This window comes from Stegostoma tigrinum, chromosome 5, assembly GCF_030684315.1.
Source record: "Stegostoma tigrinum isolate sSteTig4 chromosome 5, sSteTig4.hap1, whole genome shotgun sequence".
NCBI lineage: Eukaryota > Metazoa > Chordata > Chondrichthyes > Orectolobiformes > Stegostomatidae > Stegostoma > Stegostoma tigrinum.
This window is the reverse complement of record NC_081358.1, coordinates 53842481-53865551: the sequence shown is the minus strand read 5'-3', so window position 1 is coordinate 53865551 and position 23071 is coordinate 53842481. Positions and strand designations below refer to the sequence as shown.

The 23071-nt window shown below is 40.4% G+C and overlaps 1 protein-coding gene across 5 annotated transcripts in view; it reads right to left on the bottom strand.

The window, feature by feature from the left end:
- Positions 1-23071, bottom strand: part of LOC125451394 (coiled-coil domain-containing protein 102A-like) — a 554142-nt gene that overhangs the window by 451095 nt on the left and 79976 nt on the right. For all 5 annotated transcript variants that reach the window (XM_048528428.2, XM_048528431.2, XM_048528429.2 and 2 more), the window contains one exon: positions 3254-3944. In XM_048528428.2, coding sequence (XP_048384385.1) covers positions 3254-3874 — 621 coding nt within the window. In that variant the 5' untranslated portion in view covers positions 3875-3944. The remainder of the gene's footprint in view (positions 1-3253; positions 3945-23071) is intronic.

The following is a 23071-nucleotide window of genomic DNA, read 5'->3' as shown; positions in this document are numbered from 1 at the left end:
TCTTGCTTATGTTCAAGCTTCATGTCACACTAATTTAATGATTTTTTAATATTATGGTTGGAAACTTCCTTGGGAATGCTTCCATTCCATCATTGTAACTTCTAAAGTCTAATCGAAAACTCACTTGCACAAGTTGCTTTTAGATTGAACGCAGAATGAACTGAAAACCATCACAGTTTAAACTATGAATGCACCCGAGACATTGTGGCTCAAAGGTCTCTAACGTTCCAATATAGAAATACAGAAAAACAGAAATTAGGAGTCAGATCCCATTGATTTCTATATTTCTATAAATTAATGTCCTTTACCTGCCTACACATAGGTATGCAGACACTGCTGTAAAACTTCCTGTCCAACTAGAAATTAGGTGTAAAACTTTGTAATGCCTTATCTCCCTACACATAGGTATGCAGACACTTCCTTGAGCTTCATGCCTGAATAGAATTAGAGTTAAACCATGCAAATCTTTATCTTCCTGCACGGGGGTACGTGGAAACTGTCTCAAATAAAGTTAAGTGAGGAGCATTTGTAAAGGTGTGAGACTTCTGAAATATGTAACTTCTGTTTCTGACAAAGGGGCCAGGGCACTGGCTTTTGTTCAAGCCAGACACTTCATCGGCTTGAAATTACATTCTGTCATTTCGGCAACTTGGAATTGCCTCCTGTCATTAGCGGTGACTTCGCGAATAATCGATACTATGTCCTGCTCTCTTTATGTTTTTGATGTAATAAGTGTTTTGTATCATGTCATTGTTTGTTGTAGTGATTGTTTCATGTATCTTACCACTGTGAGATGAAAAATTGCTTTATGTATTATGCACTTGATGAGGTATAAAAAGCGGGGAGTGTCCGCTGCACAGGGAGAATTGCTTACAAGGCTCTGCACTCTGTGCAGGGTTGAGTACAGGGATTCTCCACAGCTTGTACTTGCTTTGTAATAAATGATGTGTTTTTCTAAACAGGTCAGTGTCTTGTTATTGCATCAAGTCCGTGAGGGTCTCCGAAAATGAACCTAACAGGAGGAGTAGGCCATTCAGCCCTGCTCCACCATTCATTGCGACGACAGCTGATCACCCAGCTCAATAGCTCCCATATCCTTTGATTCTTTTAGCCTCAAATGTTATATCAAACTTTTCCTTGAAATCACACAATGTTTTGGCCTTGATTGCTTCCTATGGTAGTGATTTTGTGAGGCTCGCCACTCTCATTGAATAAATTGCTCATCTCAGAACTGAATGGTTTACCCTGTACCCTTAGATGCATTTGTTCGATGGGTGTACAAACAAATACATCCAACTTTAAAATGTAAAAATTAAAAATTACATATGACTAATTATGGCACTTAATTTAACACGGTATTCAAGAGAATTTCAAAACTTAAATTTAACCTGTACAATCTCAGGATAGGCTAGTGTGCCAGATGTTGCACTGGAGGATTTTGTAACGTGGTGACATAGATGTGGGACTTGCTTTCACAATTCAATCTGATCCCTAATCTATTTGCGACTGGTGGCTTACCAACTTCCAAAAAAATCCCAAAATTAAAATAGTCGGGGGCACGGAAGAGATACATGAATGTAGCAGCTTCAGCCAAATGCCATTTTAACTCCCATCCTGCACCATTCCTGAGTGGGCTGGGTTAAATCTCTTTGTCAACATGTTTCATATTATATCATCAAAATGCTGCCAGTCAGTTTTTGTGATAAATAGTATCTGAGGGAAGAGACAGAAATAAATCTTTGCTTACACTAAGTTAGGCAATAGACAATAGGTGCTGGAGTAGGCCATTCAGCCCTTCAAGCCAGCACCATCGTTCATTATGATCATGGCTGATCATCCACAATCAGTATCCTGTTTCTGCCTTATCCCCAAAACCCTTGATTCCACTATCTTTAAGAGCTCTATCTATCTCTTTCTTGAAACTATTCAGAGACTTGGCCTCCACTGTCTTCTGGAGCAGAGCATTCCATGTATCCACCACTTCCTGGGTGAAGAAGTTTTTCCTCAGCTCTGTTCTAAATGGCCTGTTTTTAAACTGTGTCCTCTGGTTAGGCATTAACAATTCATTCACCAAATCATAATTAAACAAGCCAATCTATAAACTGACAACATTCATACAAAAATCTTTCTGAATAATAATACTTCCCAGGCTCAGCAACAGTGATCTACATTCATTTGCCAAAAAATAATCACTTTTACATGTACAACCTCAAGAGGAATATGGTAATGATAACAAATGCATTATTATCTCACTGTTGACAATTCCTTCATGTCTGATTATGTGTATATGTGCATAAACTGTCTTTGCTGCATTTATATCTTGAAGATAAAATTGTGATTATGTACTCTTTGATGAGACATGGGCATTGCTGTTAAGGCCAACCTCTGTTGATCATCTCTAACTGCCCTTAAACTGAGTAGCCAGCCAGGGCATTTCAGAGGGCAGTTAAGAGTCAATCACATCAATGGAATCATCTGATCTAGTAAGGTTGGCAGACTTCCTTCCCTCAGGATATTAGTGAACTAACTGGGCTTTTACAACAATGGCAGTTCCAAGGATATCATTACTGAGGCTAGCTTCCAATTCCACATTTTTAAATTAACTCATTTTAAATTCCATCAGCTGCTACGGTGGGGTGTGAATCCATGCCCAAACAACATGAGTCTGGGATTACAAATCTAGTTACATCTCCTTACACAACCGCCTCCCTCAGTATCGATAGGGGAGGCTCCTATATCCGAGGCTGAGTATAAAATGCTTATATGTTGACTGCAAGAAGAATTTGTTCTCTGTTGGCTTCTACTTGATGTAGATACCAGTGCCAGCTCCTGATTATTATGTAAACTTTAAATTAACATTGGTTATATTCATGAAAAATTGCTTCCAATGCTTATGTTGCAATTTACAGAGCGGTACAGATTCCAGGTTCAGATGCAGGCCAATGCTGAGTTTGCTGATCTCAGCAAGGCGGGTACATGGCTTTTACCACTCCTTGGAGCTGTCTAGTTTGAATTCAATGTAGCAACTGCTGGGAGAGGCACGAGTATGGTCTGGTTGTGAAATCACTATCGACTGAATAATCTGTCATCACTCAGGGTCATGAGTGCGCATGCAATGATATGCCGGCGTTAACAGGTCAGAGGGATTGTAACTGGGGGCGGGGGGGCAAGAGAGTAGTGCTGAAAGTAATAGTTCAATGCGTTTTTGTTTCATCCCAATTTTACGCCCGAGCAGAGGCTTTGTTTTACGTACCTTGTTTGGTGAGCCAGTGAATTTATTCGGAGAAGTTGCATTGTTATCACACTTCACATCTTTGACGGGTTCCTGCTCCAGAGGATTAACTTCATCTTCCTCCAGCCTGACCGGCAAGGCGTCTGACTGAGCTTTTGATGCTTTAGCTTCTCTCCTCAGTCCTTCGTTTTCGTTTAAAAGCTCCTGCTTTTCCCTTTTGACGGCGGCCAGCTCCTTCACCACTGACTCCAGCTTCTGCCTCATCTGTCGCACTTCCTCGCGGGCCTTGTTTCGTTCTGCCCTCACCTTGCTCCATTTCTCTCGCCAGTTGGCCGTGCAGTCCGACCACCAGCGCATGGTCTTCTCCATCTGAGCTGCTCTGGCCCGGACCTCTTCCAGTTCCCGATGGTACAGTCCTTCGATGCTGTCCCATTCACTGCAAACACCCACATTCCAGCCCAGTTGCTTTGGTACCACGGGTTGAGGTGGGGCCTGAACGCTGTGAACTGTGGAATCAGGGTTTAGCACAGACTCAGGCTGGTTTCCTTGCCCATATTGACCATAGAGTTGTCTCAGTGCAGACTGTTGGATGTTCGGGGTCTGCCCCCCTTCTTCTCGTCTGGCAACGGGATTTGAGCTCATTATCTCTTTCTCAAACAAAAGATCTTCTTAAATCCTTTCCCATCTGCTAACACTTCTCATCCTCAATTTCCTGTGAAAAGGAGCAAAAGCATACAAATTGTAAAGTAGAAGTTTAAATTACGGGAAAGAATAATTGCCCTTTGAATCAACTTTAAACGATGCTTTTTAGTTTTGTATAGCGTTTGTAATAACTGAACACAGTAGAGTAGACTTTAATCACATCAGATCAAATCTATCATCTCGGTTATTTTCACTCACCTGTTCCTCTTCCAGCATCAAATAAACTTCTTGTATAATATAACGGTATTTTCTGAATGAGTGCATTCATACAGTTCATTTTGGCTGAACAACTTAGAAATGCTAATGTAACAGGAGTTTAAAATCATGGTTACCATTTTCAGGTTACATTAGGGGAAAATGAGGAACATGAATTATTTGGCAAAATTGTTTTAACATTGAAAAGTCATGTTGACTCCAGGTTAGTGTTTCAGATTGAAATAGGTTTATTTTGAATTGCTTCAAATTTGATTATTAGACTAATTTTATTATTATTCATAGCCAGCAATATTTAAACACTTCTGTGCTATGGCATATATTTGACTTTCACATTGAAATGTGTTCTTTCAGGAATTACTTTATGTACTTCCATGGAAAAAGTTGGAGTTTTAAGATTTCCACACAAAATTGTGCACCTAGCGAAATATTTCTACAGGTTGTCATTATATAAGCTGAATGTGTGATTGAAATGCACACAAAATGTATTCTTTAAACTGCACATAATCACTTCCTTGGAGAAATAAACTGTGCCTTTTGTGATTCAAAGGTGCCAGTATTTATGGGGATGGAGCAATGGGAAAGAATTCTGAATTGGAAAGTGCAAGCTTTTTTTTGAGTGAAATTAAGAATTGTATTTTTTTTATTTCAGCAGAGAGGAGACCAGAAGCAGTCAGGGGGATATTTGATCAGAAGAAGGATCATTTTTGAGTCAAGTTTTTGGTATGGGGAGAGACAGTGGCTGTGGACGAGTAAAATTATAGAGATGAGGGGAGTGGTCGTTCTCCAGGGGAGGATATCAGTTGTAGATCATGGACATAACCGATCCTTTTGGCTCACAAGTTATGCTGTAAATGTACACACCATTTGGATATGGCCCAACATTAATCCTCTCATCTGCATGTTTTCTTAGTCACAAGAAACCCACCTGTTACAGATAAAAATAAAAATGGAGACACACAACTGTCCTGAATTTCTGATAGGTCCTCTTGAGAGCAATTTTAAAACCAGAAGTAGGCGTGTTGAAAACTAGTTTAAAATCTTTTGCATTTTAACTTCCTAGCTAATACAAGCCAATCCATTTTAAGGGTGTAAAATCACTCGCAAAAGATTGAGTCCACCTGGTTTTACGTATTTCTCAGTTATTGGTGGTCTACTCCAGCACCTATTGTCTATTTGGAGTTGATGAACTTACAAACAACTTTTTTTAAAATAAATCAAGAAAACAAACAGTAACTTGACAAGATAATAAAATGTGAGGCTGGATGAACACAGCAGGCCAAGCAGCATCTCAGGAGCACAAAAGCTGACGTTTCGGGCCTAGACCCTTCATCAGAGAGGGGGATGGGGGGAGGGAACTGGAATAAATAGGGAGAGAGGGGGAGGCGGACCGAAGATGGAGAGTAAAGAAGATAGGTGGAGAGGGTGTAGGTGGGGAGGTAGGGAGGGGATAGGTCAGTCCAGGGAAGACGGACAGGTCAAGGAGGTGGGATGAGGTTAGTAGGTAGCTGGGGGTGCGGCTTGGGGTGGGAGGAAGGGATGGGTGAGAGGAAGAACCGGTTAGGGAGGCAGAGACAGGTTGGACTGGTTTTGGGATGCAGTGGGTGGGGGGGAAGAGCTGGGCTGGTTGTGTGGTGCAGTGGGGGGAGGGGATGAACTGGGCTGGTTTAGGGATGCAGTAGGGGAAGGGGAGATTTTGAAACTGGTGAAGTCCACATTGATACCATATGGCTGCAGGGTTCCCAGGCGGAATATGAGTTGCTGTTCCTGCAACCTTCGGGTGGCATCATTGTGGCAGTGCAGCCATATGGTATCAATGTGGACTTCACCAGTTTCAAAATCTCCCCTTCCCCTACTGCATCCCTAAACCAGCCCAGTTCATCCCCTCCCCCCACTGCACCACACAACCAGCCCAGCTCTTCCCCCCCACCCACTGCATCCCAAAACCAGTCCAACCTGTCTCTGCCTCCCTAACCGGTTCTTCCTCTCACCCATCCCTTCCTCCCACCCCAAGCCGCACTCCCAGCTACCTACTAACCTCATCCCACCTCCTTGACCTGTCCGTCTTCCCTGGACTGACCTATCCCCTCCCTACCTCCCCACCTACACCCTCTCCACCTATCTTCTTTACTCTCCATCTTCGGTCCGCCTCCCCCTCTCTCCCTATTTATTCCAGTTCCCTCCCCCCATCCCCCTCTCTGATGAAGGGTCTAGGCCCGAAACGTCAGCTTTTGTGCTCCTGAGATGCTGCTTGGCCTGCTGTGTTCATCCAGCCTCACATTTTATTATCTTGGAATTTCCAGCATCTGCAGTTCCCATTATCTCAGTAACTTGACAATTTCTGTTTGGTTCACATTTGGGGGTGCTAATTAGATAATCATTGTAATGTTGATGAAACCACCATTATGTTGTCATTCATATTTATGATCACTACTGTGCTGAAATTGTTAACAACTTGACAGTTCACGGCAGGACAGCAGAATAGCACAGGAATCTGAAAGTTGCCATCAGTAATTCAAAGCTCTTCCAGAGAATCTACCTTTGAGGACAGCCAATCACCTGCTCCAGTCCCTACCCTCAGTAAAATCCTTAGGCAGTGAGTTCATGAAAACTGCTACATGACTGCTGAGAGTGTCACTGTAAAACCCAAGAAAATTAAGGATCTAGGCCCGAAATGTCAGCTTTTGTGCTCCTAAGAAGCTGCGTGGCCTTCTGTGTTCATCCAGCCCCACACTTTGTTATTATGAAGGTTACACCTTGTTGAGTGGGATACCACTGGGTTTCCAATGACGTACTAAGTTCTTAGTTACAACTAAACATGATCACAGGCCATTAAAACAATTAGCGAGTTTTGAGAAGATTTGTAGCTCAGGTTGAGTTTCTGGATGTGAGTTTGCTTGCTGAGCTGGAAGGTTGGTTTTCAGACCATGGTGACGAGACGTCTGAAAACCAACTTCCAGCTCACAGAGCAAACTCACATCCATTAAAACAATTATCAAGTTTCTCCTCGATAAAAAAAACAAATTCCATCTATTTCTACAAGAATACTAAAAGTTTGTTTATTATTAATGTTTTAGCTTCTACCTAAATGCAAATGTAATCATTTATTTCACTATGTGAAATTTAAATTAGAAGTGAAGTATTTTGTGTTTAACCGCTTGCTTTGCTGTCTGTGAGATTACTTCTAAGTGATTTGGCTGTTTATCTTGTTTGGGGCATTACTGCTGCTGTCTGTCTGGAGATCCCCATGGCTTAGCACCAGATTCTAATTAACATCAGTCAATGTGAAGTCCAAGCCACAAAGACCTTTTGTGTGCACCTATCTTTGGGATCAATGGTGAGTACTATCACTTCACTAGTGGTTTAAAGTTACAGTCCATGAACTTTTTGTGGTTACCTGCGATAGGGTTAGGGTTAGGCTGATGGAGTCAAAAGTCCTTGCAGTTGACAAACATTCTGCAGTAATCAGGGGAGGGTGGCTTGACCATTGCACGTAGGCAAGTCAGTCATACCCTGTATATGTACAAAGACAGCCGATGCTGCAAACCTAACCACTTGCTCATTCTGGCTGGCCTCAGTGATAAAGTACACACAATTCTGACCTCCAGAAAACATGGTGTCCTGTATGATATATTTGTGGGCTACAGCCCAAAACTCCTGAGTGGATATTAAGGTAAAGTATTTAAAGATGATGCTCAATTTGACAGCCACTGATAAAGCATGGGCACCAGTCCACTTCGCAACAGATCTTCTTCCAGATGGCAGCAATCAGTTGCCACAACCTAGTGCCAAGTACCACATGATGTATCGATATTCAGACATCTTGAGAAAGATGAACTTCTAGCCATGTACCTTGTGTTCAAATAGCATGTCCAGTGAGATTCACTGCTGTGTTCACTCACTCGTTCTCACTCTCTCTCTTTCACACACAGCCATAGAGTGGCAGGTCTGTCAAGGGAGGGTTACACTTTCAGCCGCTTCTGTTGGTGGTGCTCCTTCTGTCAGGTTCTGACCTGCTGCTAGGTACCAAGGAGCAGAACAGGCCATTCTTCCCCCCTGAGCTTATTCCACTATCTAGATCATACTTGTTCATCTACCAAGGATCCTCGTTTGATTCTGGCCTTGGGTGACTGTCTGTGTGGAATTAGCACATTCTCCCTGTGTCTGCATGGGTTTTCTCCAGTGCTCAGGTTGCCTCTCACAGTTCAAAGATGTGCAGTTTAGGTGGATTTGCCATGCTAAATTGCCACATAGAGTCCAGGGATGTGCAGGCTAAGATGATAAATGTGGATCAGTGGGGCCAAGTGGCCTCTATCTGCACTGTGGGAATGCTATGATTCATGGATCTACATTATCTCGATGACACTTGACACCATTACATCTATCAATCACTTGAATATAGAATTCCAAAGATTCTTCACCCTCTAAATGGGAGTGGAGGTACCCAACATGGAAAAAGAAACACATGAAGAAGGTACACATTGAAGACGAAAATTGGCTAATGGTTTATCGTCCTCCTTGAGTCCCACAAAGTCTTATTATAATAACTGACCTGCAAAGTCTTCAGTTGGGGGAGGCAGTAAAATTCTGCCCTATAATCCACAATCAGTACAAAACTTGAGTCATGATTGATGGTCCATGTCGGTAGTTGGATGGTGGGAGATATTGTTTTGAGATGTCTCTGAGATTATAAGTGAAGTTGGTGGGATATGACATTTGAAGAGGTATTTACTGACCTTAACAACTTGCGTGAAATCATTGACCTCCCTAATGCACCACCTGCAGGCCTCTGGAGAAAAATTCCTGGCATTGAACTGCGATCTGGTTCTACTGCCTCCTGAGAGTGCGCTTGTAAATCTTCCTCACACGTTTGGCAAATGAAGCTATCTCTACTGCATCTTCTCCTTCAAAGCCTTTAATACAGCAATTTTGGAATCCACAATGCACCCTGTTAGTCTATTCCTGCAGGACTGTCATCAAGAAAACTCACTTTTACCAGCACCAATTTCAGCCAAAATGCACCTTCCCCTGAAGCAATGCAGGCTGGTTTACAGAACATAGAACAGTACAGCACAGTGCAGGCCATTCAGCCCACGATGTTGTGCCAAACTTTTACCCTAATCATGAGGTCTATCTAACCTCCATCCCTACCTTATACTATCATCCATATGCCTATCTAATAGCCGCTTAAAAGCCCCTAATGATGTTGCATCCACTGTCCGCTCCGGCAAAGCATTCCACACCCTGACCACTCTCTGAGTAAAGAACCTACCTCTAATGCCTCCCCCGTATCTACCTCCACTCACTTTAAAACTATGCCCCCTCATCATAGCTACCTCCACCCTCGGAAAAAGTCTCTGGCTGTCTACACTATCTATACCTCTAATTATCTTGTACACCTCTATCAAGTCATCTCTCATTGTTTGTCGCTCTAAAGAGAAAAGCCTTAGTTATCTCAACCTTTCTTCATAAGACCTTCCCTCCATTCCAAGCAACATCCTGATAAATCTCCTCTGCACCTTTTCCAGTGCTTCCACGTCTTTCCTGTAATGAGGCGACCAGAACTGGACACAATACTCCAGATGTGGCCAAACCAGGCTTTTGTATAGCTGGAGCATAACTTCACATAACCACTTAGGTGGTGCCGGTTTGCTTGAAGTCGTGCCTACTATTTATGCATTAGTGCTTCTTGCTCAGGCAGGCAGCACTCAAAAGTGTACTTCTCTATGAGTGCGTGCTACATGCCTCCTTCCAAATGCAGAAGGCAGGGCGCTGCCATTTAAATCAACTTGCATATGCACCATTTTACCAACATGTTATTATTTGAAATTAGCGAATAGCCACAGCAGCCAATACAAAACTGAACAGAAATCCCAGCATAAGGAGTAATGCTTTTGACCAAAAACATTTTGGGTTTGGAAATACAAAGTTTTCCCAATACGGTGTCTACTCAGGAATGAATGGCATCTCACAGTACTCTGTTACTTCCTTTGTCAGCTAGTGTGACTCTGAGCTACATAATGCTTTTAATTTATGAATGCCATCAGCAGTGAACAGTCTTGTTGACTGGACTGTCTGTAATATTGGAAGGTGGTGTAGTTGTACTTACAGCAAATCTAGGGTAAGGTGATTTGTTTGCTAGCTGGTCCTTTGCTCGTGACTGTGAGTTTAAATGCATCTGTCCTAGTTTACTCAGTGCTTCACTGACTGGCAGCAGTGGCCACAGACGCAGCCATCATTTCAATGAGTAGAGGGCACAAAGCTGCTCACTGGAAGCAACAGGGCTAACCCTGCATTTGGAGTTATATCAAATTTCAAGGCAGAGTGGTCAAATCTTGCTGGAGGCACCATAATTCATTGCTGTGCAATTAATGGCGTAGACTGTCAGAGCTTCTGTCAAGCATTTAGCTGGAAAAGAAAATAGTATGTAGCTAGCTAGCAATGAAAGCTGATAATGGCACAGCGAAAGCAGCTGTCAATCAAAAGTATAGTGAATGATAAGCCTGAAAATATAAAGGCAGACTCAATGATAATGACACTGGTCTGTAATCCAGAGGAATGGTGCTAACATGCTAGGCACAAATATTCAAATCCCGCCATGACTGCTGGTAGAATTTGACTTCAATTAATAAATATGAAACTAAAAACTAGCCATGACCATAAAATTGTCAGTGGTCTCAAGTGTCTTTGAGGGAAGGAAATCTGCCATGTTCACCAGGTCTACCTTATATGTGACTCCAAATCCACCTTGATGCTTAACTACCTTCTAAAATAGCCCAGCAAGCTTATTGCTTATTTCAAGGACAATTAAAAATGAACAAAAAGAAAATACTGATCTTACCTGCAACATAAATATTACACGAAAGAACGAAGAAGAAAAAAAATCATTAAAATTGGCAAAATAATTAAAAGAACTGATATAGATGCCCAAAGAAATCATTTGGCCCATTGACCATGCTGTACCATTCAACACAATCATGGCTGATCCTGTATCTCACTATATACTCTGGCTTTCTTCCATATCCCTTGGTACCTTTGGCTTCTAAAATCTATTTCTTTATTAAATAAACTCAGTGACATCTCCACAGCTATCTGTGACACAGAATGCCATTGGTTCACCACCCTCTAAATGAAGAAATTTCTCCTCACTTCAGTCTTTAATGGCTTACTGGGTTTCTTGTTCTGTGTGATTCTTTGTTCTGTTGTTTCAATGAGATCCCCTCTCATTCTTCTAAAATCCAGTCAACACAGTCAACCCAATCTCTCCATATAGGACAGTCCTCGCCACTCCCAGTATCAACTTACTGAACTTCCACTGCACTTCCTCTATGGCAGAGATTCCTTTCTGAGATGAGGAGACCAAACTACATGATTATTCCAGGTATGGTCTCACCAAGGCTCTGTACGCTTGCAATGAGACTTCTTTACTCCTATTTTCAAATATGCAACAAAGGCCAACTTATCATTTCCTTTCCTGATGGAAGAGAGGTTGAGTTAAAGTAGAATGTGGACAGTGCATTTCTCAAGAGTTGTGTGGAAGGTTAGAATGTGCTGAGTTTCGATGCCAAGGGCTTTTCCACCGTTTATGTCCCTTCCTGCTACAGTAAGCTCAGGAATTCAAAATCTGGCCCAGAAGCATTGGCTCTACTGAACTGTGGTTTTGGTCCCTGTGCATGTTCAGTTTTGTAACTAATAATCTTTGGCAGAATTTTTAAAATATTAATAATGAAATGCTGGCATATGAACTGCTGGATCATAAAGCTTTACAATATGCATTGAGTAGTATTTATGGCACAAGGTGGAAACTGTGAACAGACATCACAGTCTGGGGTGCTTTTCCGGTCTTATTTTTACAAAAAGTAAATTTTATAACAAGTTTTATGTGTTAGAGAAAGGCTTAAAGACTGCCTGAAATCATTTTATCATTTAACTAAGCTTTAAATGCCAGAATAATAAATAAACAGGATACTTATGGTGTTATTCCAGTAGAAAATTATTAAAACTAAAGTACTTAACAGCACAGAAAGCATAACCTTTCTGAAAAACCTGAGTGAAACTGAAATAACTGCACAGAGCAGGTATCCTGTCACCAACTCACCCTTTATTTACACATGCACAGTAAATAAATTCTGACCAGCTAACTCAGAGCCAGTCCTGAGGGTGAGGAGAATCCCTGAGACTCCTGTTCATATCCATTAGCCAGGACTCCCTGATTAGCACAGGTTAACAGCTCCAATCAAGGATCTCTCACTTGATGGGATCCACCTGTTTCAATCAGTACAGATACTTTACTCACTATGCTACACGTAGGAGATGTTCACAGGACAACGACAATGATCATGGCTGTCCTTATCTTTCTAACATGTTGTTTTAGCACCTCAAGCTGTTTTGGACCAGCAGTCAACCAGAATATGTTAAAGTGAACAGCATGTGCTTCCACAAACTGAAATTTGAGCATAATGTGGCATGGAAGCTAATGCAAATATCAATCTGCTTTCAATAGCTATTTATTTAGCACAAACATACTTTTCGGGTTGAACAACATTCACTCCAGTTACTCCAGTTTACACTTTCCCTGGAGTTCCAGGTTGTGTAACTGTTTGTTTTGGTCTTGCTTTGCCCCTAGAATCTATGAACTTTCTAAACTCAGAATTTGCATCACCTTAACATTACCTAATTTACGCCATCCTCTCTGTCTTTTGTTTTGCATTCAATAAAATGTCATATGTAATGGGGTATTTGATTTAAACCTAGATTTCCAAGTTACAGAAGATAGATGGAGGTAATATAAGACAATAAGATATACCAACATAATTAGGTCATTTGGCTAATCAAGGCTGATATGCTTCTCACCTCCATTTTCCTGCCTTTGCCCAACCTTTGATATTCCTCACCTCAGTTCACTCTGAGGCTACATCCTCAGTCCTAGCCTCTCTGACTATTGAAAACATCTTCTCCACGTTCACTTTAACCAGGCCTCTCACAATTTTGTACATGTCAGTCAGCCCCACTTATTCTAAACTCCATCGTATACAGACCCTGAATCATCAATCGCTCCTCATATAACAAGTCCTTTATCTCCAGGATCATTCTTGTAAACCCCCTCTGGACTCACCAGAACTGCTTACAATATTCCAAATGCAGACTGTCCAGGGTCTTATATAGCCTCAGCAATACATCCCTGCTCTTATACGCTAGCTGTCTTGAAGTGAATGAGAACAATGTTGGCACGCATTTGTTAGACTGTTTGATTGTAAACACGATATGAATGGATTTTTTAAAAAGTGATACCTAAGAGGAACTAAATAGTCTTTGGATGCAAAGTGTGTAATCTTGTATCCTGGAATTTTGTTTTAAAGATTGGTTAACACTTGTGTAATTTGGTATGGCTGTCAAAATGTGAGCTGAGTTTTCAGAGCAGCTTGTTTTATACAGATTGGCCTGAAACTTTTTAATATGGAATAAAGATAGAAACTCTTAATAAAATGGTTTAGTTTTTTAGCTTTATAGTTACAGAGTATACACCAGGTAGATAAAAGACTTCACAGAAGAGTTGAATAATTGTTATAAGATTGTTATAACAGACCATGGTATCCTAATTTGTTTTTAATGTATTGTGCAAAAGAAAAAAATAGCAAAGCAGTTTCCAGGAGATTAATGCTTTTATCATCCCAATTTTAACTCAAACAAGTTAAGTCTTCTTGGAACCAGGAATGCTTCTCCAGGCCCAAACAAGAAACCCAGGGACTTCATTGTCACAATCTAACTATGAAGGTCCCTGCAATACAGCCTTGCAACTATATTGTGTATTATTGTAGAATTACTCTCAGGCTGCATGACCTCTAGATCATACGTATTACTGTGGTATCATTTCCTACCTGATCATCAAAAAGTTTAAATAATTTCCTGAGTCTTAAAATACCCTGGGCTATTTTCTCTACCGCACAGAATGAATACATGAACTGACATCAAACTTCAATCATTAACAATTGGTCTGCAGTTAAAATCACAGTGTGTTTCTGGAATTTTCTGGCAGATGGGAACCTTTAAAACTAGGAGCTGCGCTCACTGCTGACCTCCCATTTGCTGGGCTTTTACTGGTGGCAAGTGTTGATTTGAGTAGCTATCTCAATTGTGAGCAATTAAAGTCCTTAGGTCGCTCACCAATTGCCCTTAAGGGTCTTATTCCATCATCCTACATGATTCTATGTGCAATGGGTTAGGTCAACACTAAGTGTCCGCTTGTCTGGTGAAAACTGAGGATCGGATATCTGAGGGCAAGAGCTGCCACTCCTCCCCTTGGAGGCACCGCAAAGGTACAGCTTCACCCACAATCCCTCAGGTGGGACCTCCTGCTAGATGGGGGTGAAGTTCCAACTCAAGCCAGTTAACAGCCACTAGGGTGTGGGGCAAGTTAGCCAAACTCCCAAATGTTACAGTCAGGGGTGGTAGAAACCCAATCCCAGAAAAACAACCCATGGAACCAAATGTTTCGATCTCTATTGCTTTCAATTTTATGTTTGAGAATGTGTGCATCCTGAGATTCATATCATCCACAACAAATCACTTTCATTATCTTTACTAGGCTCTTCAGCACTTCACTGAACACATGAATACTAGGAGTATATGTCAGCTATTCAGCCCCTTAAGGGAGCGGCACAGAGGTTAGCACTGCTGCCTCACAGCGCCAGGGACCTGGCTTCGATTCCAGCCTCGGGTGACTGTGTGGAGTTTGCATGTTCTCCCTGTGTCTGCATGGGTTTCCTCCGGGTGCTCTGGTTTCCTCCCACAGTCCAAAGATGTGGATTGGCCATGCTAAATTGCCTGTAGTGCTCAGGGATGTGTAGATTAGGTGGATTACAAGGGGTATGGGTCTGCATGGGATGCCCAGAGGTTCAGTGTGGATTTGTTGGGCCAAAAGGCCTGTTTCCATACTGTAGGGATTCTATGATTCTAAGACTGTTCCATCATTCAATAAGACCATGACTGATCTAAGAGTGGATGCCTGTCTCTCTCTCGTCATGAAGATGACAATTCTTTTCTCACACATAGGCAATGCCAAGATTTACTGCCCATTACATCTGCTCCGGAGACAGTGGTAGTGCACTTACTCTTTGAACCATTCAAACCATACACTCTCAGCGCTATGAGGGAGGGGTTTTTGGGATGTTGTCCTAGCAACTGTGAAGGAACGGCAATATATTTCAAACTTACGATGGTGAATGATGTGATGAGAAACTTATTGATGGGCAGTGTTCCATTCATGGGATGTGGGCATCATTGTCTGAGGCAATGTGTATTGCCTTTCCCAAATTGTCCTGGAGAGGGTGACGATGAGCTCCCTTCCATTTGGTGCAAGTACGCCACAATGTTGTTCGGGAGGAAATTCCAGGATTTTTACCCAGTAACACTGAAGGAATGGTGAAATAGTTCCAAGTCAGGATGATGAGTGGCTTGGACAGAAACTTGCAGGTGGTGGTGTTCCCTTGTATCTGCTACCCTTGTTCTTCTAGACAGACACGGCTGTGGATTTGGAAGGATTAAACATCTGTGAATGCAATTGATTAGAGTTGTGCTGTCAGTACAATTCTGGAGTATAGTTCCATCGGTTCAGGGAGTCACGAAGAAATTCATGCATCTTTAATTTTGTAAGGTTTAGTTTTTCTCTTGGGGGATATAAATTGCGTTGGGATGAGTCTGTAACAGAAAAGAGTCTACATGGTTCATCAATTTTGCTTCCTCCTCAGGATAAAAGATAGTTTCCTGTTCCAAATGTCCTTTTTGACAATTATTTAAGTAGATGCTGATTTTTGAAACTAAGACAAAAGAAGTTGTAAAAAATGCAGCAGAATTTTTAAAGCTTGTCAGTCTGCACTTAATCAAAAATGTATTTGTAAGCTTTTAATATGATTTGGTTGTAAATATGGTCATCGGAAAATACTAATATGTTGCCAAAGTTACAAAATAGCAGGCATCAGTTATTGTTACTGAAAAGTGTATTTTGAATGCTCCCACCATACATTGTATTGTCATGTGTCAGCAAGGCTATTTATGAATGATAAACCAAACATTAATCTGTGGCTCAGACTGTGGTCTTGTGCTTTGAAACTGTGTACCAATACCAGGACCAAATTCTGACTACTTTTGTGATCAGAGATAATGGGATCTTGGCCTGCTGTGTTCATCTAGCTCCATACCTTGTTATCTCTGACTACTTTTGACATGGACATACAAATACTCAAAATAGGAGCAGTGGTAAGTCACGTGATCTCTTCAGCCTGTCTTGCTATTCAGAGATCATGACTGATCTGATTACTCCACATTCCCAACTACTTCTGACAACCAGTCACACCCTTGCTAATCAGGAATCTGTTTATCTCTGAATTTTAGGATTCAAAGACTCTGCTTCCACTCCCACTGCCTCTTGAAGAAGAGTATTTTGAAAATTTATAACTCGCTGTGAGGAAAGGTTTCTCCCAATATCTACCGTAAATGGGCAACCTCTTAATTTTAAATAGTGGCTGATTATTTCTGGATTCTTCTGTAAGAGGAAACATCCTTTCCATATCCATCCAGTCAAGACCCCTCAGGACTTTATGTTTCAATCAAGAGATAACAAGGTGTAGAGCTGGATGAACATAGCAGGCCAACCAGCATCAGAGGAGCAGGAAAGCTGATACTTCGGGCCTACATCCTTCATTTTTCTGAAGAAGGGTCTAGGCCTGAAACATCAGCTTTCCTGCTCCTCTGATGCTGCTTGATCTGCTGTGTTCATCCAGGTCTATACCTTGTTATCTCAGATTCTCCAGCATCTGCAGTTCCTACTATCTCTGAAACATGTTTCAATCAAGTCCTCCTTTGTGACATGGATTGGCAACGGTTTGGAAAGAGGAAGCAGTGCCAAGACAAAGAAATTTCTCTTTGATTTGCAGGATGTGACATTTGGCGTCCTCCCTATGATCTGTACTGAGACTTTGTTCATATATTAGTAAAGACTGTTTCTCCATATTGTAGCACTTGTGCGCTGTAAGTTGTCTTGATACAAGGAATAAGTTACTGACTAAATGAGTGAGCAAAACAGTGGTGTATGAGGGAGGTGTTTGGTCATCTCTTAGGATTTGAAAAACAGATCAGAATTTTTTTGATTTATAGAAACTGGAGAGGAGCAGAAGAGATTTAGACGTCCATATACTCAAATGATGATCTGAAAGATAATTGACAGGATTCATGGAATGTTGGCCTTTATTTCAAGGAAGATAGAATATAAAAGTGAGGGAGTGGTGCTTCAGTTATACAGAGTCTTGATCAGACCCCACCCCCACCCTCCACCCTTCTTGGTACAATGTTTGGTTTAGGGCACCACACCTTAGGAAAAATGAAATGTAGGTGAGTACAGTTTGAGATACTGATCAGTTATGATGTGGTTTGAATGGCAAGAGAAGAATGCCCTGCATCTTTATTTATTATATATTTATGAATTATTTTGAACTTTTTTGAACATTTGGTGATTTACGCACAATGTTGCAAAAGAGAAAACTTACAAAATTAAGCTGGGTGCCAGACAACTGCCTATCTACTCCTAAAACAAATAATTTGCGTTTTTGTAATGTGAGGATTTATATATCTAAAAGGTGTAATTTGAAAATCAGTTGATTTTCTACCTTGATCCAGCTACATGCAACTTAAAGCTAGGGTTCTTCTGATTGATTAAGCTCAAATGCTCAGAGCAACAGTATTGGGCGAATTATTACACACATGGATACACTAGATTCTGTTAAACTCTGAATACTACTGCATATTGTCCAAGGTGAGAAGGGAACTTGGGTTATAGTTGACTGTGTGAGGGTGATGCAGTTTAATCCATTTTAATAAAAATCCAATCCAGGTAAGTATAATAAAAGCGACGACTATTGTTCAACTGAATTAGGCCTTGAGGATTTTTGTTTTGCACCTAGTGATACAGTGATCTTACAATATTTTTGATACAGATGATTTAGATTGGCTGTTACAATCTATATTTCCTACTTGATTTTTTTTTCTTTTGTTGTCCTTATGAATTCATTGCCACACATCAGTTGTATTTTGCTTCCTTCCCAGATTTAAAATTAGTAACTGGAAAGTGTTTATCATGTTTTCAATTTTAAAAATAGTCAATAGAAAGCATCCTTATTACAAGGAATAAAATTATGAAACAGAACCCACAGGATCTTTATAGCATAATATTAGGAAAGTAAGTTAAAGATTCAGATCATCCATGTCCCATTGAATGGAGAGCAAACTCGAGGCCAAATAGCCTACTCCTACTTCTACATCTTATGATCCATTAGTTTAGCACACTTTCTGTGAAATGTTTCTAATGCATTTACATTCTTCTTTAACAAGGGCATTAATACTGTACAACAGTACTGTTGATACAGTCTCTGTAACTGAAGTTTAACATTTCAGTCTCTATTGTATTCCACTCCTCTCAAATGAAAAGATAACATTCTATAAGTTTTCTTGATTATTTGCTGTGCTGGCATATTAATGGTCTCTGTAATTCACGTGCTTAAAATCCTAAAATCCTAAAATTGACACCCAAAATCTTTTGCCGCATGGAGCTCTGCAGTCTATCACCATTTAGATTTTTACAAAATTTTTCCTGTCAAAGTCAACAAATTCATATTTTCCCATATTATACTGTACTTCATTTTCCAGATCGCTGCCCACTCACACATTCTGCCCATATTCATTTGCAGTTTCTTTATATCCTCTCACAACATACTTTGCGACTTATCTTTGCATCATTAGAAAAATTAGTAACTATACATTCAGTCCTTTCATTCAAGTCACTTATATATATTATAAAATGGTGAGGCTTCAGAAATGATTCAGTCTTTACATTCTGCTAACCCGAGAAACATCCATTTATGCCTAGTCTATGCTTCCTTTTAGCTGGTCAATCCATGGCAATATTTTACCCTTTTCTCTGTAATTTTATATTTTCTGCAATAACCTTTTCTACAGCATTGTATCAAATGCCTTCTGAAAATCCAAGTACCATGTATCCACCACTTCCCCGTTATCACTAACAGATATTACTTATTGGGCCATAGAGTCATAGACCTGTATAGCATGGAAACAGACCCTTTGGTCCAATCTGTCCATGCTGATCAGATATCCTAAATTCATCTAGTCCTATTTGCCAGCATTTTGCACATATCCCTCTAAACGTTTCCTATTCATGTACCCACCCAGACGCCTTTTAAATGTTGTAATTTTAGCAGCCTCCACCACTTGCTCTGCCAATTCATTTCCATACACACACTACCCTCTGCTTGAAAAAGTTTCCCCTGAGGTTCCTTTTAAATCTCCCCTACCCCTCACCATAAACCTATGTCCTCTAGTTTAGAATTCCCCAATCCGGGGAAAAGACCTTGGCCTTTTACCCTATCCATGTCCCTCATGATTTTAACATGATCAAACCTTCCATCACCAGCAACATCCTTGCGATTTTTTTCTGAACCCTTTCATATTTCATAATATCCTTCCTAAAGCAGGGAGACAAGAATTGCACATAGTACTCCAAAAGTGGCCTAACCAATCTCCTGTACAGCTGCAATATAACCTCCTGTACTCGGTGCACTGACCTAAAAAGCCAAGCATACCAAACACCGTCTTCACTGAGGCTCCACGTTCAAGGAGCTATGAGCCTGCACTCCAAGGTCTCTTTGTTCAACAACACTTGCCTAGGCCTTACCATTAATTGTATAAGTCCTGCCCTGATTTGCTTTTCCAAAATGCAGCACTTCACATTTATCTAAATTAAGTTCCATCTGCCACTCATCAGCCCATTAGCACATCTCATCAAGATCCTATTGTACTCTGAGGTAACCTTTGCTGTCCACTACACCTCCAATTTTGGCATCATCTGCAAACTTACTGTCCATACCTCATACATTCACATCCAAATTATTTACATAAATGATGAAAACCAGTGGACCCAGCACCAATTCTTGTGGGACACTACTGATCACAGGCCTCTAGTTTGAAAAGCAACCCTCCACTACCACCCACTGTCTTCTACCTTCGAGCCAGTTCTGTGTTCAAATGGTTCGTTCTCCCTCTGTTCCTTCTTCAAAGAACTTTAATAAATTACTTAAATAAGATTTCCCTTTTACAAAGCCATGCTGACTGACCATATTCCCTTGAATTTTTCTAACATCCCCGCTATAACATTTATGATAATAGCTTCTAATATTTTCTTTACATCAGATGTTAAACTTGCCTCTCTCCCATTTTGAATAAAGCAGCAACACTCACTAATTTCTAATCTAATAGAAACTTTCTGAATCTTTAGAATTTTGCAAAATTTTAGTCATTGCATCAACTAGCCCACCAACCCTTTCTTTTACAATCCTAGCACAGTCATCACGAACACATAGATCACAACTGTCTAGCTGTGCGTGTATTGATCATCATAGCCATAAGGCTAGATAAAACTTTAGACTTTTTACAGGTTTTTTGAGTTTGATGCATCAGATTCAAGTTTGTTCCAGTTGGACTTTTATTGCAGGGTAAAGTAAGTTTATGGTGACAATGCAAAGCAATGAATGGGAAATGTACTTGGAAAGATGCATGAAAGCATTATAGTACAATGCTAAAATGATAGGAGGCTGTTCAATCCCAGCATGTCCATGTGTACTCTCTGCTCAGCAAGCCCCTTCCTTCTGCCCATTCTCTGCAGTTTATTTCTACAGCTGCTAATCTAATACATGTGTCCAGATTGTTGAAATATTAAAGGGAACTATTGGCCCAATAGCCAATATCCAAGCTAAGTAACTTGACCAGGGGCCCTGGAAATAAATACAACCAACAAAGTGACGGGTTGTGCCTACACACTCAAAATCAGCCAGCAACGTTCCAAAAATTCGAGGGATGCTGATCCAGAAGCCAGCTGGTAGCGTGACCAGCAGCAGAGTGATGTCATCAACTACAAAGTTGAAGCAGTAATGATGATTCCATCTGAAAAATGTACAACTTTCAAATGGAATGGAACATGAAATTCTGTTCCCAACTGTGAAAGGTCAGAGTGTTTGCCTTAAATGTCACTAAAATGTATTGATAAGCAAACAGGGAAATTTAGAATAACACCACACAATGACACACAGTAAGGGGTAGTTTTAACTTGAACAGTGTGCTTTGGACAAAGAAAGTGAAAAAGCAGAAGGCCACTCTGAAAAATCAAGTCAATTTTTTTCTAAACAAGACCCTGAAAGGAAGGCCTGCACAAAGCACCATATCACATTTGCCATTTTCTGGCAAAACACAAGAAATTATTTACAAAGTAATTGAAGAAGTGATGACTGTGGCTGCTTATTTGAAGCCTTTACGGATAAAGGGGAAATGATAACTGTAATCTAAAGTATATCACTCAGTGTTTCCACATTAGCAAGACAAGTACGATCTGTCTCCAAAGACATTTTTCAGCAACTATAAATAAACTGCTTATTCTCCATCCAACATAGTCTTGTACTTAAATGCAAAAATTGATCTTGTGCTTAAAAATATTGGAGACGTGTCTCCTAGAAGGATGTCCAGAGGGATCCAAGTACTTTTCAGCCCAGAGCTCCAACTATTTATTCAGCAGTGCTGCCTGGTGATTGTAATTTTTCTAAGTTCAACTTCCCTCAATCAAAACAACACATGACCTTTTGCAGTCATAGCAGCAACTGAAAAGAAAATAGGAGCTTTGAATGTTAATCTTGAGACTGAAGAGTACTAATCATGTTAACTTGTAGGAATTTTATCAGCTTCAGAACTACAATGGTCATAGTACCTTCACAGCATTGACATGAACACTTCGGTTTGTTAAAAAATTTTGTAAAATTTGAACTAATAATTACACATCCCATCTGCATGCCCAGTGAGTCTGAAGTTCCCTGTGCTCTTAGCATCAGTTTCTCCTTTTGTTCTTTGTCCTTTTTCCTTTTTTCAAAGCTATGATTGGGAAATAAAGTGACAGTTTAAAGCTTCCTTTGCCATGCAAAGCCATTTCTTCCTCAGACAGAGGTAATTGCAACATGCCAGTATGAATGCAGACCGGAAATGTATCAAAATTACTCAGTTAAACTTACCAAATGTCTTGCATTACTATACATTCCATGGATGAATAGAAACCTTTGTGTTTGTACAAGCCACACAGTATTGCAATTTGCATCAAAGCAACAAACATAGACAAGCCTCAGAGCCTTAAAGTATTCAATTTCAGTTCTGTTGCTGAAACTAGTCCTGCCTTGTTATAACTAAGGCAGGGAGAGTAAATTCTAATCAACCTATGTTTACCCTGAGCAACAGTTCTGCCCCACAATTATTGAAAGATTTAGGGGCACTGTAAACATCTTGCTGTTTTCATTTCAGGAAAATAATGAATCTTTAAAGAAGTCAAAATTAAAATTACAAAACTGTAACTGTCTTCACGGTCTTTTGTGTAAAATTCCAACAGGTAAGTGAACTGCCAATGTTTTGACAACATGTCAAGATCCACAACACCACTGCTTGAAAACTTTACTTTGTATATACAATGAAGAACGATTAGAGTACTTTGTTTCTTATTTTTTTTCCTGCAAATTGCTGGATCTATCCGAAACTTAAATTTGCATTGATTTAAAGCCAGCCTAAAGCTAATGTAAACTCCACTTTGGAAGTACTTCTGCTGATGTATTATGAACCATTATGAAACAAAATTTCTGGAAAACAACTTTTCTTTTGGACAGGTGAAACAAACCTTATTGACATCATTGTGCAGTGGTTGAAACTTCTGGACATCATCCTGAAGATGGTTAGGACTTATCCACTTACCTTGGGTAGAATCAGCGATTGGAATATCCAGAAATACTATAATTAGAATGACAGATACAGTGAAGTGGCTAATGTCACTAACTA